This window comes from Bos taurus, chromosome 7, assembly GCF_002263795.3.
Source record: "Bos taurus isolate L1 Dominette 01449 registration number 42190680 breed Hereford chromosome 7, ARS-UCD2.0, whole genome shotgun sequence".
Taxonomy (NCBI): domain Eukaryota; kingdom Metazoa; phylum Chordata; class Mammalia; order Artiodactyla; family Bovidae; genus Bos; species Bos taurus.
This window is the reverse complement of record NC_037334.1, coordinates 9,779,365-9,795,290: the sequence shown is the minus strand read 5'-3', so window position 1 is coordinate 9,795,290 and position 15,926 is coordinate 9,779,365. Positions and strand designations below refer to the sequence as shown.

Below are 15,926 nucleotides of genomic sequence, written 5' to 3'. Positions count from 1 at the left end.
GCCGATTCATTTTGATATTTGGCAAAACTAATACTTATGTAAAGTTTAAAAATAAAATAAAATTTAAAAATATACAATATATATTTAATAATATAATATAATATTATATATAATATATAATAATATATAATAGATATGTGTGATATAAAAAAAGAATGTTTAAATACACTTAATGTTACTTGGCAAAATATTTCATTTTCATGTTGTCCATCTGTTTCTTGAAATTCCAAATGTTCAAGTTGGATTTAGAAAAGGCAGAGGAACCAAAGATCAAATTGTCAACATCCATTGGGTCATTGAAAAAGCAAGATAGTTCCAGAAAAACATCTACTTCTGCTTTATAAACCATGCCAAAGCCTTTGACTGTGTGGATGACAACAAACTGTGGAAAATTTTTCAAGAGATAGGAATACCAGACGACCTGACCTGCCTCTTGAGAAATCTGTATGTAGGTCAAGAAGCAACAGTTAAAACTGGACATGGAATAACAGACTGTTCCAAATAGGGAAAGGAGTGTGTCAAGGCTTTATATTTAACTTATATGAAGAGTACATCATAAGAAACACTGGGCTGGATGAAGCACAAGCTGGAATCAAGATTGTCTGGAGAGATATCAATAGCCTCAGATATGCAGATGACACTACCCTCATGGCAGAAAGCGAAGAAGAACTAAAGAGCCTCTTGATGAAAGTGAAAGAGGAGAGTTAAAAAGTTGGCTTATAGCTCAACATTCAGAAAACGAAGATCATGGCATCTGGTCCCATCAATTCATGGAAAATAGATGGGGAAACAGTGGAAACAGTGTCAGACTTTGTTTTGGGGGGCTTCAAAATCACTGCAGATGGTGACTGCAGTCATGAAATTAAAAGACACTTGCTCCTTGGAAGGAAAGTTATGACCAACCTAGATAGCATATTAAAAAGCAGAGACATTACTTTGCCAACAAAGGTCCATCTAGGCAAAGATATGGTTTATCCAGTGGTCATGTATGGATGTGAACGTTGGACTATAAAGAAAGCTGAGGGTCAAATAATTGATACTTTTGAATTATGGTTTGGAGAAGACTCTTGAGAGTCCCTTGGACAGCAAGGAGATCCAACAAGTCCATCTTCAAGGAAATCAGTCTTGAATATTCATTGGAAGGACTGATACTGAAGCTGAAACTCCAGTACTTTGGCCACCTGATGTAAAGAACTGACTCATTTGAAAAGACCCTGATGCTGGGAAAGATTGAAGGTGGGAGGAGAAGGGGACAACAGAGGATGAGATGGTTGGATGGCATCACCGACCCAATGGACATGAGTTTGAGTAAACTCCAGCAGTTCCTGATGGACAGAGAAGACTGGAGTGCTGCAGTCCATGGGGTTGCAAAGAGTCAGACATGACTAAGCGACTGAACTGAACTGAGCATGATGCCTCAGGGGCTTTCCAGCTGACACTAGTGGTAAAGAACCCCTGCCTGCCAATGCAGGAGACTTAAGATATGGTGTTTGATCCCTGGGTCAGGAAGATCCCCTGAAGGAGGAAATGGCAACTCGCTCCAGTTATCTTGCCTGGAGAATCCCATGGACAGAGGAGCCCGGCAGACTACAGTCAAAAAGGTTACAAAGAGACATGACTGAGCAAAGCATGGACACACATGATAGGTATTGTGGAAACAAAACTGAATAAGGAAGAGAATCCTAAAGAGGCAAATAAAATACAGTGACAACTAGCAAGATACAGTGTATGTCAAAGTTCAAAATATCAGAAAAAGCAGCTAAAGTGATAATACAAAGGAAAGATGTACACAAACATGAAATCAATGGTCTGAAATTTTCCTTGTTATAAACACACAGATAGCGGTGAATGTCTTCAGTAGTTTTCCCTGCATAGGAGCAGTACAACTCATGACTATCCTTTATTAAAATAACTCTTGAATAAGAGGGAAATCACTAAGCTTAATCAAATGAGTTACATAAATTATATGAAAGAGGTGAGATCAAATAAATGGAAATTTCAAGAAATAAAGGACAGAGCAACATCTGCTTCCACAATCTGATCTCAAAAATTGCAATTTCTGCCTGTGAGGTTTTAAATCTTCCAGTCATGCTCCCTTCATCAGCTTAGGACAACTGGTGTTTTAATCATTGTCCTAAAGAATGCTTTCAGAGCAGTCTTTATGTCCTTGTTCCTCAGACTGTAGATGAAGGGGTTCAGCATGGGTGTGACCACAGTGTACATCACCAAGGCCGTTGCACTTGAATGTGAGCTTTGGGTAGCAGCAGAGCTAAGGTATACTCCTAAGCACATACAATAAAATAAAGAGACAACTGAGAGATGAGATGCACAAGTGGAAAATGCTTTATACTTCCCCTGAGCTGATGAGATTTCACATATGGTGGAAACTATCCTAGAGTAAGAGTAAAGGATACCAGCTAAGGGAGCACCTCCCAGCAGGACAGTAGCAAAATACATCACCATGTCATTAAGAAAAGTGTCAGAACAGGCAAGTTGGACCAACTGTTTCAGTTCACAGAAATAGTGAGGGATTATCACCTCTCTGCTGAAGGACAAACTCAACACCATTAAAGTTTGCAAGAAGGAATGTAGGACATTGATGACCCAGGAAACAAGAACCAGCAGTCCACAGAGCTGGGCACTCATGATGACCTTGTAGTGCAGGGGGTGGCAGATGGCTACAAATCGGTCATAAGCCATCACCATTAGGAGGAAGTCATCCAACCCTACAAACAGTGTGAAAAAATACACCTGGGTGATGCAACCTTCATAGGTGATAACTTTGTTCTGGGTCTGGATGTTCCACAGCATCTTTGGGATGGTCGTGGAGGTGAAACAGATGTCTACAAAGGACAGGTTGGAGAGGAAGAAGTACATGGGGGTGTGCAGGTGGGAGTCTGAGCTGACGGCCAGGATGATGAGCAGGTTTCCAAACACAGTAATCAGGTACATGGAGAGGAAAAGCCCAAATATGATGGGCTGCAGGTCTGTTTCCTCTGAGAATCCCAGAAGAAGAAAACCTGAAACATGTGTTAGGTTCCTTGGTACCATGTGGTGGAGGTGACCTAAAGGAAAGGGGAAAATATCATGTCTAATTTTCACAAAAAAAGACATTGCTCACATCATTGAAAAACTATTATTTATATTTTGCCTAATTGTATTTAAATATATTTGCTTAACTAAGTTCTGCTTTGTTTATGGATTTGCTGCCCTTTAGGGAATTTCTGTGTCATCTGGAACTGACAAGGTTGTCCCACTTGCTGCTTCTTTCCCGGGATGTCATCTATTCCACATAAGAAATACTTTCATTCATTTGGGGATTATGAACTGAGTAATGATCATGTTCCAGGTGATGTCTTGGCAATGAGTATAGGGTTCTAAACAACAAAATCTCTAAGAATCCAGTCACAAAGTAAACCTAAGTCTTATATGTGTGTGGGTATGTGTGTGCTCAGGGGCTTCTTTCCCACTCCATGCACTGTAGCCCTCCAGGCTCTTCTGTCCATGAGGTTTTCCAGGCAAGAACATTGGAGTGGGTTGCCATGCCTTCCTCAGGGATCTTCCCCACCCAAACATAGAACCCCGGTCTTCTGAGTTTCCTGCATTGCAGGTGGGTTTTTTACTACTGAGCCACCAGAGAAGTCCATATATATGTGAATATATATGTGAATATATATTGAATATGTATATATATATATATATATATAGCTTATAAGTTAACTTTTGAATGTTGACTGTTGCTATGAAGAAACCTGAAAGGTTTTATGGAAAAAGCAGAGAAGGCATGCTGTTTTTTAGATTCAAGGATGAAAGAGTAGGAGCCATGAACATATCAGGTGAAGTGTATGCTTGACAGGGAGGATAGCCAGTGCAAATGCACTGAGGAAAGTGCTTGTTTAAAGTGTTCAAGTTTAAGAGAAAAAAGGAAACCAATGTGGGGAGGGCATAGGGCAAGAGGGAATGAGGAGAGATGGTGTCAGAGGAGGCTGAGGAACAAGGTGACTTCCCTGGTGGTGCTGAAACTTCAAATCATAAGACTTTCATCCACCGCATGTAACTAGTACTTTATGAAATTGTTGCAGGGATGTCCAATGTGTTTAAATGGATCACTTTTGTTGACCTTGCTGTGCCCAGCTGCTTCAGGCGTGTCTGACTCTTTATGACCCCGAGGACTACACCCCGCCAGGCTCCTGTGCCCATGGGATTCTCCAGTCAAGAATACTGGAGTGGGTTCCCATGCCCTCCTTCAGGTGATCTTCCCAATCCAGGGATTGGCCCCAGGTCTCCTGAATGCAGGCAGATTCTTGGAGTCACCTTGGAATACATGAACTCAGTACCACCACTGTGAGGACTTCTCATACTCCACCAGGCACCACACACACACACAGGCACACACACACATGCGTGCACACACACACACATACACACAGGCACACACACACACAGGCACACACACACACACACAGAGTAGACACTGGCCATCTAAGCTATGTTACTTCTATGTTTTTCACCCCTCATCCCTAGCTACCTTGATTAAGTTAGAGTTTGATACAACTCCCATTGATAAGATCAGGTTATAAAAAGTGGTATCCAAAAATTCCAGTTTGTAAGTATTCTTGGTACCAATATACTTGGAATTTAATTTTGGTATGGCCATTTTACACTTGTATTAAAGATCATTAAGAAGTAGTTGAATGTGAACCTATGGTTGCCAGGGGGAAAGATGAGGGGAAGGGACAGTTAGAGAGTTTGGGATGGACATGAACACAATGCTATATTTAAAGTGGATAACCAACAAGGTCCTGCTGCATAACACAGGGAACTCTGCTCCATGTTGTCTCAGTCTAGATGGAAGGGGAGTTTAGGGGAGAATGGATACATGTATAAGTATGGCTGAGTCCCTTTGCTGTTCATCTGAAACTATCACAACATTGTTAATTGGCTTTACTCCAATATAAAATAAAAAACTTGTTCAATGAATGTACATCTCTCTCTCTCTCTCTCTATATATATATATATATATATATATATTTATTTATTTATCTTGTCTCAAAACTTGAATTTTAAGTATATGTGTACATCAGGAGACAAAGAGGGATTGGGGAGGGGGTAGAAAGAGAGAGAGCAATGGACACAAGAGGGAATAGACCTAACAAACTCAAATGTCTCCTGAGAGACTGTGGTAAAGAGGTTTCTTCGGTCCTGGTGACATTTCATGTGCTGGTTTTTGCTTGTTTGTTTGTTTTAATTTATTTTTTTCCTGGATATCCAGGAAAAATAATAACAAATCAAAAATATTTATTCAAATGATAAAATAGTGATATCTTTATGATTTGAAACATTTGAAGATTGGATAGCCCAACAGAAAGTGAGCAAAAGGACTGAGCCAACATTTCGTGTCTAACTCTTTGCAGCCCCATAGACTGTAACCTACCAGGCTGCTCTGTCCATGGAATTTACCAGGCAAAAATACTGGAGTAGGTTGCCATTTCCTTTTAAAGGGACTCTTCCCAACCTAGGGATCAAAACTGAGTCTGCTGCAACTGGAAGGCAGATTCTTTATCACTGTGTCACCTGGCCTTCTTTAATATCAGGCAGAAATACTTATTTTTCTGGGGTCGCTTAATACCTATTTGACTAATTGGTTTTATAGGTCTGACAGTAGACAAGGCAAGACTCTCTCTTTTCATATGTGGCATCATCTCTTTGTTATGCTTGGGTTTTGATCACTTTTCCCATAAGTCCTATTGGCACACTCTAGTCCTACTTCTGCTTTTCATCCAACAACTAATGATCTGTATGGTCCATCCATATAACACCTACCCACAGTGTAACAATTTTACTCTTATCACTGAGTAATGTCCTTTGTATTAGTCATCTGAGGACATTGAATTATACACACAAGTGTGTGAATAGATGTGCACTTGTACCAAAAGTAATTTAGAAAAATGAAAAGCTAGGAGGTAAAAATATGACAAAGAGAATGAAACCAGGTTAAATAGTATGATTCTGAAGCAAGTGTAATAAGGCCTGTGTCTAGGAGACAATGTTACAAGGCAGATGAATTCAGTGTTTATTACTCCTTCCATGACGTCTCCTGTTTGGCTACGGGAATAAACCTTAAAGTTGCAGTGTGTGTGCTAAGTCACTTCAGTTGTGTCTGCCCTTTGCAACCTTATGGACTGTAGCACTTCATCCCAATTCTGAGTTCAAATTTCTCCAGAATCTCAGTCTGAGGATTCTGTCTTGAATAGGTTCCTAGTTAAAGCATTGATCCTGATGAGTCCCCACTCCTGCTACTTCTAGAAAATGACTATTACCATCTTCAAGCAGCGGGATAATTTTGTTCCTTTAACACAAAACCTTGGATAGTACACTGCATCAATTCATAATTTTGCCAAAACATGTGAAAATTTAATACTTACAGCACAAGTTAAAACTGGTGGTTCAGTCCCTCATTAAAATATTTGTTAATCATAGAAGACATTTTTGGATCATAACACCATATAAGGATTATATAATAATTTAATTTTATTAAAGACCATTCCATGAGATGGTACCATTATGAAATCAGTTTTTAGTTGCAGAAATGGGCTTCATGGGAATTAGTGATCTGCCAGTTATAATCTGAGAAAGGCATGAGGCTTTTATTGGAATCTTGTCAGATAGCTTCCAGTTTTCAAACTCTGCATCAGTTGTTCTCAACCAGAAATGTCTTTGGCCTCAATAATATTTAGCATGGTCTGAAGGGATTCTGCTAAACAACTGCAGTGTTCAGGATGTATATGTGTGTGTGTGTGTGTGTGTAGTCGTTTCAATTGTGTCTGACTCTTTTTAACCCTATGGACTGTAGCCCTCAAGATTCCTCTGTCCATGAGATTCTCCAGGTAAAAATACTGGAGTGAGCTGCCATTCCCTCCTCCAGGGGATCTTCCCAACTCAGGGACTGAACCCACATCTTTTATATTTCCAGGACTGTACCACACAAAAGTAATGACCCTGCTCCAAAATGTCAAGAGTGGGAAAATTAGTAAACCTATTCTAGACTAGCACTTTTCCTACTTCATTGTGCATATCAATCAACCTTTGCGTGTATGCTGTCACTTCAGTCGTGTCAGAATCTTTGTGGCTCACCAGACTCCTCTGTCCATGGGATTCTCCAGGCAAGAATACTTGAGTGGGTTGCCATGCCCTACCTCCTGGGGATCTTCCCAACCCAGGGAATGAACCTGCACCTCCTGCATTGCAGGCAGATTCTTTACCACTGAGCCACTGGGAAAGCCCTTCAATCAACCTGATGAGAGTTCAAATGAAGTTTCTGATTCTGCTCATCCCTGGTGAACCATAAGACTTTATTCTTCTACAAGGTCCTGAGAGGCGCTGATGAAGCAGGTACTGGACTGTGGCCATTCTGTGAGTAAGCCAGGCTGTGGTTATGTTTTTTTTTTTTTTAACTTTACAATACTGTATTAGTTTTGCCAAATATCGAAATGAATCCGCCACAGGTATACCTGTGTTCCCCATCCTGAACCCTCCTCCCTCCTCCCTCCCCATACCCTTCCTCTGGGTTGTCCCAGTGCACCAGCCCCAAGCATCCAGTATCATGCATCGAACCTGGACTTGCCACTCATTTCATACATGATATTATACATGTTTCAATGCAATTCTCCCAAATCTTCCCACCCTCTCCCTCTCCCACAGAGTCCATAAGACTGATCTATATATCAGTGTCTCTTTTGCTGTCTCGTACACAGGGTTATTGTTAGCATCTTTCTAAATTCCATATAGGTTATGTTTTTGAGTCATGTGTACAGAGTTTTACATTTTTCCACCAAAAATTAACTTTCCATGAAATTCTTAATGATTTTTTTGCTTGAAATATGTGATGAAAACTGTATGGGTTAATTCCAGACTCTGTGATACTTTCTATGTACAATTCTTTTAAGGGCCCTTGAATCATAATAGATAATCTACTTATGAAAAATACATGTAGTGTACATAATAAGGGCCTCCAAAAGATGTGATGATCTTTGAACATTGTATTTTATACCAGCAAGGGATGATTAAGGATGTAAGTAGACTAGAGCTTCTAATGAGCTCAGCCAGGATTATGCAGGTGGGACTAACTTAATCACAGTGGCTCTCTAAATGTGGATGAGAAGTGCTGGAGTCACAGAGGGACTTGAAAACTTGAAGCTGCTAACTTTGAAGATGCTGCCATTAGCCAAGCAATACAGGTGGCTTCTAGAACCCGAAAGAGGAGAGGAAGTGAATTACTACCTTGAGCCTCCAGGAGAAAGCCAGCCATGTTCATCTCATTATTTTAACTCAAAATAAACAATTTTAGGCTTCTGCTATCCAGAAACATGAGTATGAATTTGTTTTAAATCACTATCATAGTATTTTTTTTTTAAATGGAAGCAATAGGAACTTAATACAGATGTATATCCAATAAAATTTTGTTACTTGTTGTCACCACCCTGTCTCTTAGATCTTCAAAATTTATTCATTTTCTAACTGGAAGTTTGGACCCTTTGACTAACATTCCCCCAAATCCCTCACACCCCTATTCTTGGAAATCACCATTCTACTCTATATTTCTATAACTTTTGCTTTTATACATTCCACATAGATGTGAAACAATGCAGTATTTAGTTTTCAGTGTCTAGATCATTCTTGTTAGCATGATGCCCTAAGTGTCCAGCCATCTTGTCACAGATGGCAGGATTTCCCTTTATTATGGTCAAATACATTCCAATATTTAGTTTTAAGCCAGCTCTTTCACTTAAAACTAAATATTAAAACAAAATAAAACTAAGATCATGGCATCTGGCCCCATTACTTCATGGCAAACAGATGGGGAAAAGGTGGAAGTAGTGGCAGATTTCCTCTCCATGGGCTCTAAAATCACTGCTGATGGTGACTACAGCTATGAAATCAGAAGACATTTGCTTCTTGGAAGGAAAGGTATGATGAACCTAGACAGTATGTTGAAAAGCAGAGACATTGCTCTTCCCAGTGGTTATGAACAGTAGTGAGAGCTGGACTTTAAGGAAAGTAGAGCACCAAAAATGTGATGCCTTTGAACTGTGGTGCTGAAGAAGACTTCTGAGGGTTTCTGGGACAGCAAGATCAAATTAGTCAATCTTAAGGGAAATCAACCCTGAATACTCATTGAAGGACTGATGCTAAAGCTGAAAGTACAGTATTTTGGTCATCTGATATGAACAGCTGATTCATTGGAAAAGTCCCTGATCCTGGGAAAGATTGAGGGCAAAAGGAGAAGAGGTCGTCAGAGGATGAGATGGCCAGATGGCATCACTGATGCAAGGGAGATAAACTTGGACAAACTTGGGAAATTGCCAGAGTCCAGCTCCAGCAGCCAGGGATTCAACCTGAAGAGATGGATGGTGTCAGCAACGATGATGTAGTCTCTGACTCATAGAACGGGACTACATGTTTATTTCAAGCTTCAGGTTCTCTTTTATACTTTGACAAAAGCATTAGGTCAGAGGTTTGACATTTTTAGTTTTCCCCACCCAGATTTACTGTGCTTAACTTGTGATTACACTGTAACTCATGCTACATTCCTGTTTATTTCTTATCTTTCTAAATCCTATTTGCCCCTAGCATCTTAAGATTATAATCTCCTAAAAAAAGCTTCTAGCTATTCTTAATTAATCCTAAACCCTAAACTCAACAAACTTCTTTTGCCATAAATATTCCCTTCACAAACAGGTCTCAGATAATAATCCTTCCCATGGCCTCAAGCTGTGGCCTACATGCTCATTCTGGAACATTCTTTGTAAAAATCCTTGAACAGATTGTTTTCTGGGCACAACTGCAAAAGTCTTTGTGCTTTCTCATGTTTCTCTCAAGGACGATAAGCACCTTAACATTCTTCCCAGTCAACTCAACCGAAGAAAGGAAAGAACAAGTCAAAATCACAAGGCCTAACTCCTTCATCCCGGGGCTATGCCTGCGAGATGAGGAGAGGGGGTTGGGGCCGTGCCTCCATTTTGTCAGTAATGCCTAACACAGCTCCCAACAGGAAATGGTGAGGGACAGAGAGGCCTGGCGTACTATAGTTCCTGGGTGCAAAAAGTTGGACATGACTGAGTGACTGAACAACAACATTCCAATATATGCAATATTTTAAAAAAATCCATTTACAAAATGGGGTTCTCCAGGTGGCTCAGTGGTAAAGAATCTGCCTTCCTGTGCAGGAGACACAAGAGACCTGGGTTCCGTTTCTGGGTCAGGAAGATCTCCTGATGTAGAAAATGACAACCTGCTTCAGCATTCAGCCTGGAAAATTCCATTGACAGAAAAGCCTGGTGGGCTACAGTCCATGGGGTTGCAAAGAATCAGACAAGACTGAATGACTGAACACAACAGTCAGAGGCATTGAGGCAACAATTAATACTTCGGTTGTTTCCATATGTTTCATCAGGAAGGATAATGTTGCAATGAAAAGGGGTGCATATATTTTTATGGAGAGTTCAATTCTTTGGAAATATACCCAGAAGTAAAATTGTTGTAACATATTCCCATTCTATTTTTTTTTTTCATTTTTTGAGTAATTTAGGTACTGTTTTCCATAGGGACTATACCATAAATTATATCAACACCAGTACTGTACATGTTTAACTTTTCTGCCCATTCTCGCCAATACTAGTATTCAGGTCTTTTTTTTTTTTCCTTTTTCTTTTTATTGAAGTAATATTGTCTTATGGGCTTTGCTGGTGGCTCAAATGGTAAAGAATCTGCCTGCAATGTGGGAGACCTGGGTTCGATCCCAGGGTTGAGAAGATCCCTGAGAAGGGAATGGCAGCCCACTCCAGTATTCTTGCCTGGAAAATCCCATGGACAGAGAATCTTGGTGAGCTTTAGCCCATGGGGTCCCAAAGAGTCAGACCCAGCTGAAAGACTAACACAGTGCTGTTGGTTCACAGCATTATATATGTTTAATATGTGCAACCTTGTATTTTGAATTCTCTGTACACAGCAAGTATTCTCACCACAAAACATTTAGTGTCCTTTTGTCACTGTACAGCTGGCCCCCTTGACCCATTTTGTCCTCCTCCATACTTTTCCTCTAGTAACAACTACTCTCTTTTCTGTATCTATGTGTTTATGTTTGATTGCTTCTTCATTTATTTTTTTAATAATCCAAATATAAGTGAAATCATGTGGTTTTTTCCTCATTTATTCCACTTAGCATAATACTTTCAAAGTTTATATCCATATTGCTGAAAATGGCAAAATTTCACATATTTATGCTTAAATAGTATCCCATTGTATAGATATACAGAGAAGGCAATGGCACTCCACTCCAGTACTCTTGCCTGGAAAATCCCATGGATGGAGGAGTCTGGTAGGCTGCTGCCCATGGGGTAGCTAAGAGTCGGACACCACTGAGCAACTTCACTTTCACTTTTCACTTTCATGAATTGGAGGAGGAAATGGCAACCCACTCCAGTGTTCTTGCCTGGAGAATCCCAGGGACGGGAGAGCCTGGTGGGTTGACGTCTATGGGGTCGCATAGAGTCGGACATGACTGAAGCGAATTAGCAGCAGCAGTACAGATATAACATATCATTTTTATCCATTCTTCTGTCAATGAACACTTAGGTTGAACCCATATGTTGGCTACTGTTAACATGAGATAATGAATATAGGGACATATTAATTACTGTTTTCATTTACTTTGAATAAATACTCAGAAGAATAATTTCTGGATCATGTGTTAGTTCTGTTTTTAGCTTTTGAGGAACTTCCATACTGTTTTCCACAATGCCTGTACCAATTTACATTCCTGCCAACAGTTTGCAAGGGTGCCCTCTCCATGAAATCCTCTTCAACATTGTGATTTGTAGATGTTTTGATGATAGTCATCCTGACAAGGATAATATGACATTTTTGTTTTGATTTTCATTTTTCTAGAAATTCATGATATTGAGTAACTTTTCGTGTGCTGGTTAGTCATCTATTTGTCTTCTTCAGGAAAAAAAGTTATTCCAATCTTCAGCTCATTTTTTGACTGCGTTGCTTTATTTTTAATTGAATTGTATGAATTGTTTATATATTTTGGATACCAAGTCCCATCAGTGATATTACCTGAAAATATTTTCTCCAATTCCATAGGTTGTCTTTTTACTTTTTAATTGGTTTCCTTTGCTATGCAAAAAAAATTAAATTTAATTAGGCCTTCCCCCCGCTTTTTCCCTTGCTTTTATTTATTTCTCATTCTGATAGTTGATTATTGATTACTGGTGAATAGAAAAGTCACAGATATCTATACAGTAATCTTTTATCTTGTAGCTTTTCTGAATTTACTTTAATAGTTCTAATATACTTTTGGTGGAGATTTTAGGTTTTCTATACAAAGTATCTTATCTTCTATATCATGGCTAATGAAACGTTCCTTTGTCTCTCCCTGTCAATCAACAAGAAAACATCTACAACTCAAGGAAGGTGCCTCTGTACAACATACCAAGATATCAGAGAATTCCATAATTGTGTACATCTAAGAAGGGTCCATATAGTATGGGGACCTGAGGGAAAGCAGAGGCACTTCTGTGACCCCAACTTCTCCATTCACCAACCCCCGACAGGAGGGTGGCAGAGCCTGTGACTCAGGAGATCCCATATAGGCGGGAAAAGCCTCCATTTCAGTGCCTCAGGCAACATTCCAATAATACCAGCAGCACCAAGGCATCAACAACCCCAGAGGCCTAGGATACTATAACTAGGTTGAAGAATGACACATTTGACAAAGGTGGTGTAATTTGCAAAGTGCAAATTTTCAAATGATAAACAAATGCTGCCTCTGTAAGAGATGCAAACAAAAAGTCCAGCGCCAGCTACGGGACAACAAAAGAAAGGCAACAAGCATCTCCTGCATCGGCAGGCAGGTTCTTGACCACTGCACCACCTGGGAAGCCCCTACCATTGAATGGTTAGAAGCAAATAGAAAAGTGCTCCTGTGGCGGATTCATTTTGATATTTGGCAAAACTAGTACAATTATGTAAAGTTTAAAAATAAAATAAAATTAGAGAAAAAAAAAAAAAAAGAAAAAAAGAAAAAAAAGAAAAGTGCTCCTTTTCAAATGCACCAGTTGAAAAACAACTCACCAAACACTAGGAAGAACCAGAGAAACACTATCACAAAAATAAAATAACAACTCTCCAGAAACCAAATTTCAATGTATGGAATACTAATAGAGACAGGTAGCTCTCATGAAGAAGCTCAATAGGCAGTTCAATGGAATAAAATGAATGAATAGAAGGAATGCTTCTTCAAAATATTGAAACTTTCAGATAGAATCAAACAGAAATTCCACTGCTTGGGGCTAGTGCACTGGGACGACCCAGAGGGATGGTATGGGGAGGGAGGAGGGAGGAGGGTTCAGGATGGGGAACACATGTATACCTGTGGTGGATTCATTTTGATATTTGGCAAAACTAATACAATTATGTGAAGTTTAAAAATAAAATAAAATTAAAAAAAAAAACCCAGAAATTCCAGAGCTGAAAAAAAATTAATAAACCAGATGAAGAATGCATTAGAAATCACTGGAAATGGGACAGAATTAGTGAATTTGAAGATGAAAATCTAGAAATGATACAGTCTAGAAATGATAGAAGAAGGAAGAGAAATGAGATATTTAAAAATGAGGAAATTCAATGAGAGTTAACACTCTTTTAGGAAGGACAACATTGAGATAATGGGTGTCCCAGGAGAACAGAGGAAGGAAAGAGTGGAGGGTTTACTTAAATAAAACAGAGAGCTTCCAAAACCTGGGGTAGGAATTGGATATACAAGTCCTTGAAGTTAAGATCATCTAATTATCTCATTGCACACAGACTTTTCCCCTCATATTGGGTTGGCCAGAAAGCTCGTTTGGGTTTTTGCAAAACATTCATTAAGAATGGAACTATCTTAAAACAAATGTTGAAAGAAGCTCTTCTACCAGAAACAAAAAGGCAAAAACACACAAAACCTGTGTGTGTGTGTGTGTGTGTGTGTGTGTGTGTGTGTGTGTGTAAAACAGAATATCATTGTTGTTGTCACTTAGTTGCTAAGTCAAGTCTGACTCTTTGTGATCCCATGGACCACAGCCTGCCAGGCTCCTCTGTCCATGGGATTTCCCAAATAAGAACACTTGAGTGTGTTGCCATTTGCTTCTGCAGGGGATATTCCCAACCCAGGGGTCAAACTTGTGTCTCCTGCTTGGCAGTCAGATTCTTTTTACTACTGAGTTGCCTGGGAAGGTGAATATTATTCATCCATGTTGTTCATCTTTTAAGAATGAAATCCTGTCATTTGTAGCAATGTGGAAGGACCTAAAGAATGTTATGCTAAGTCAGACAGAGCAAGACAAATACTGTATTATATCACTTATATGAGGAATCTAAAAGATAATGGTGTTGGGCAAGTTAGGGGAATGGTATTAAGATATACAAACTACTGTAAAATAAATGAGCAACAAGTATGCCTTGTATAGCACAGGTAACTACAGCCATTTTCTTCTAACATCGTTTAATGAAATATAATCTGAGGACTTCCATGGTGGTCCAGTGGTTAAGAATTCACCTTCCAATGCAGGGGACATGGTTTGGTCCCTGTTCAGGGAACTGATAGCCCACATGCTGTGCTAAGCCCTTGTGCCCATGCCCTGCAATGAAGATTCTGCATGCCACAACTAGGACTTGACACAGCCAAATAAATAAATATTTTTTAAAAGAAATATAATCTGTAAAAATATTGAATAACTGTGATGTACACTTGAAACTAATATAGTATTAGAAATGAACTATATCTTAAAAATCAGAAAAAAAAAAAGAATCAAAAAGTGTTACCTTGTAGACTCCACATGGAGACATGTATTTGATAATCTACTTTTGCCAGTGACAATGGTAGGAATCGTGGACCCAGACCTGAAAAAGATGATAGATTCCTAATGAGAAAAATAAAATTTATTGAAACCCTGTGAAATACACTGAATGTAGAGTCTAGGATATTAGGAAAAGGAGTTAACATAGTGACCCACAAGGAAATCATATAAACAAAAGTGAAATTCTGTGGGCTGAAATTTTCCTTTCTATAAACCCCAAAATAGCAACAGGTACCTAGAGTATATTTTTGCCACAGTGGCAAAAAACTTGATTATCCTTTTAGTACAACAAAGAAAGAAGACTTGTTTCTATGTATTTTATTTCAGAATAAATTGTTCTTAAGAAATCCGTCTAGACATACCATAAACAGTAATTTCCCAATTGTTCTGATCTAAGTTGAGAATAAATTTGAGTGGGAAAACCAAAAAACGGAAAAGCTTATGAAAATGGGAGAGATCACAAAGCCTAATCAAGTGAGTTTTGTAAAGGTCTATGTGAAGAGTTGAATCATTGGAAAAGACTCTGATGCTGGGAGGAATTGGAGGCAGGAGGAGAAGGGGACAACAGAAAATGAGATGGCTGGATGGCATCACCAACTCAATGGACATGAGTTTGGGTGAACTCTGGGAGTTGGTAATGGACAGGGAGGCCTGGCATGCTGCAATTCATGGGGTCTCAAAGAGTTGAACATGACTGAGCAACTTAACTGAACTGAACTGATACAGTCAAAGCTATGATCTTTCCAGTAGTCATGTAGGGAAGCAACAGCTGGACCAGAAAGAGGCTGAGTGTCGAGGAATTGATGCTTTCAAATTGTGGTACTGGAGAAGGCTCTTGAGAATCCTTTGGACTGCAAGGAGATCCAACCAGTCAATTCAAAGGAAATCAACTCAGAATAATCATTGGAAGGACTGATGCTTAAGCTAAAGCTCCAATACTTTGGCCACCTGAGACAAAGAGCTGACCCATTTTTAAAGTCCCTGATGCTGGGAAAGATGGAAGGAAGGAGGAGAAGGGGGCAACAG

General features: G+C 39.4%; 1 protein-coding gene across 1 annotated transcript in view; it reads right to left on the bottom strand.

The window, feature by feature from the left end:
- Nucleotides 1-3,051, bottom strand: part of LOC788031 (olfactory receptor-like protein OLF4) — a 215,081-nt gene extending 212,030 nt beyond the window's left edge. Inside the window, 1 exon segment of the mRNA XM_059888527.1 lies at nucleotides 2,566-3,051. Within this exon segment, the coding sequence (XP_059744510.1) occupies nucleotides 2,566-3,051 (486 nt within the window).
- Between the last annotated feature and the right edge of the window lie 12,875 nt (nucleotides 3,052-15,926).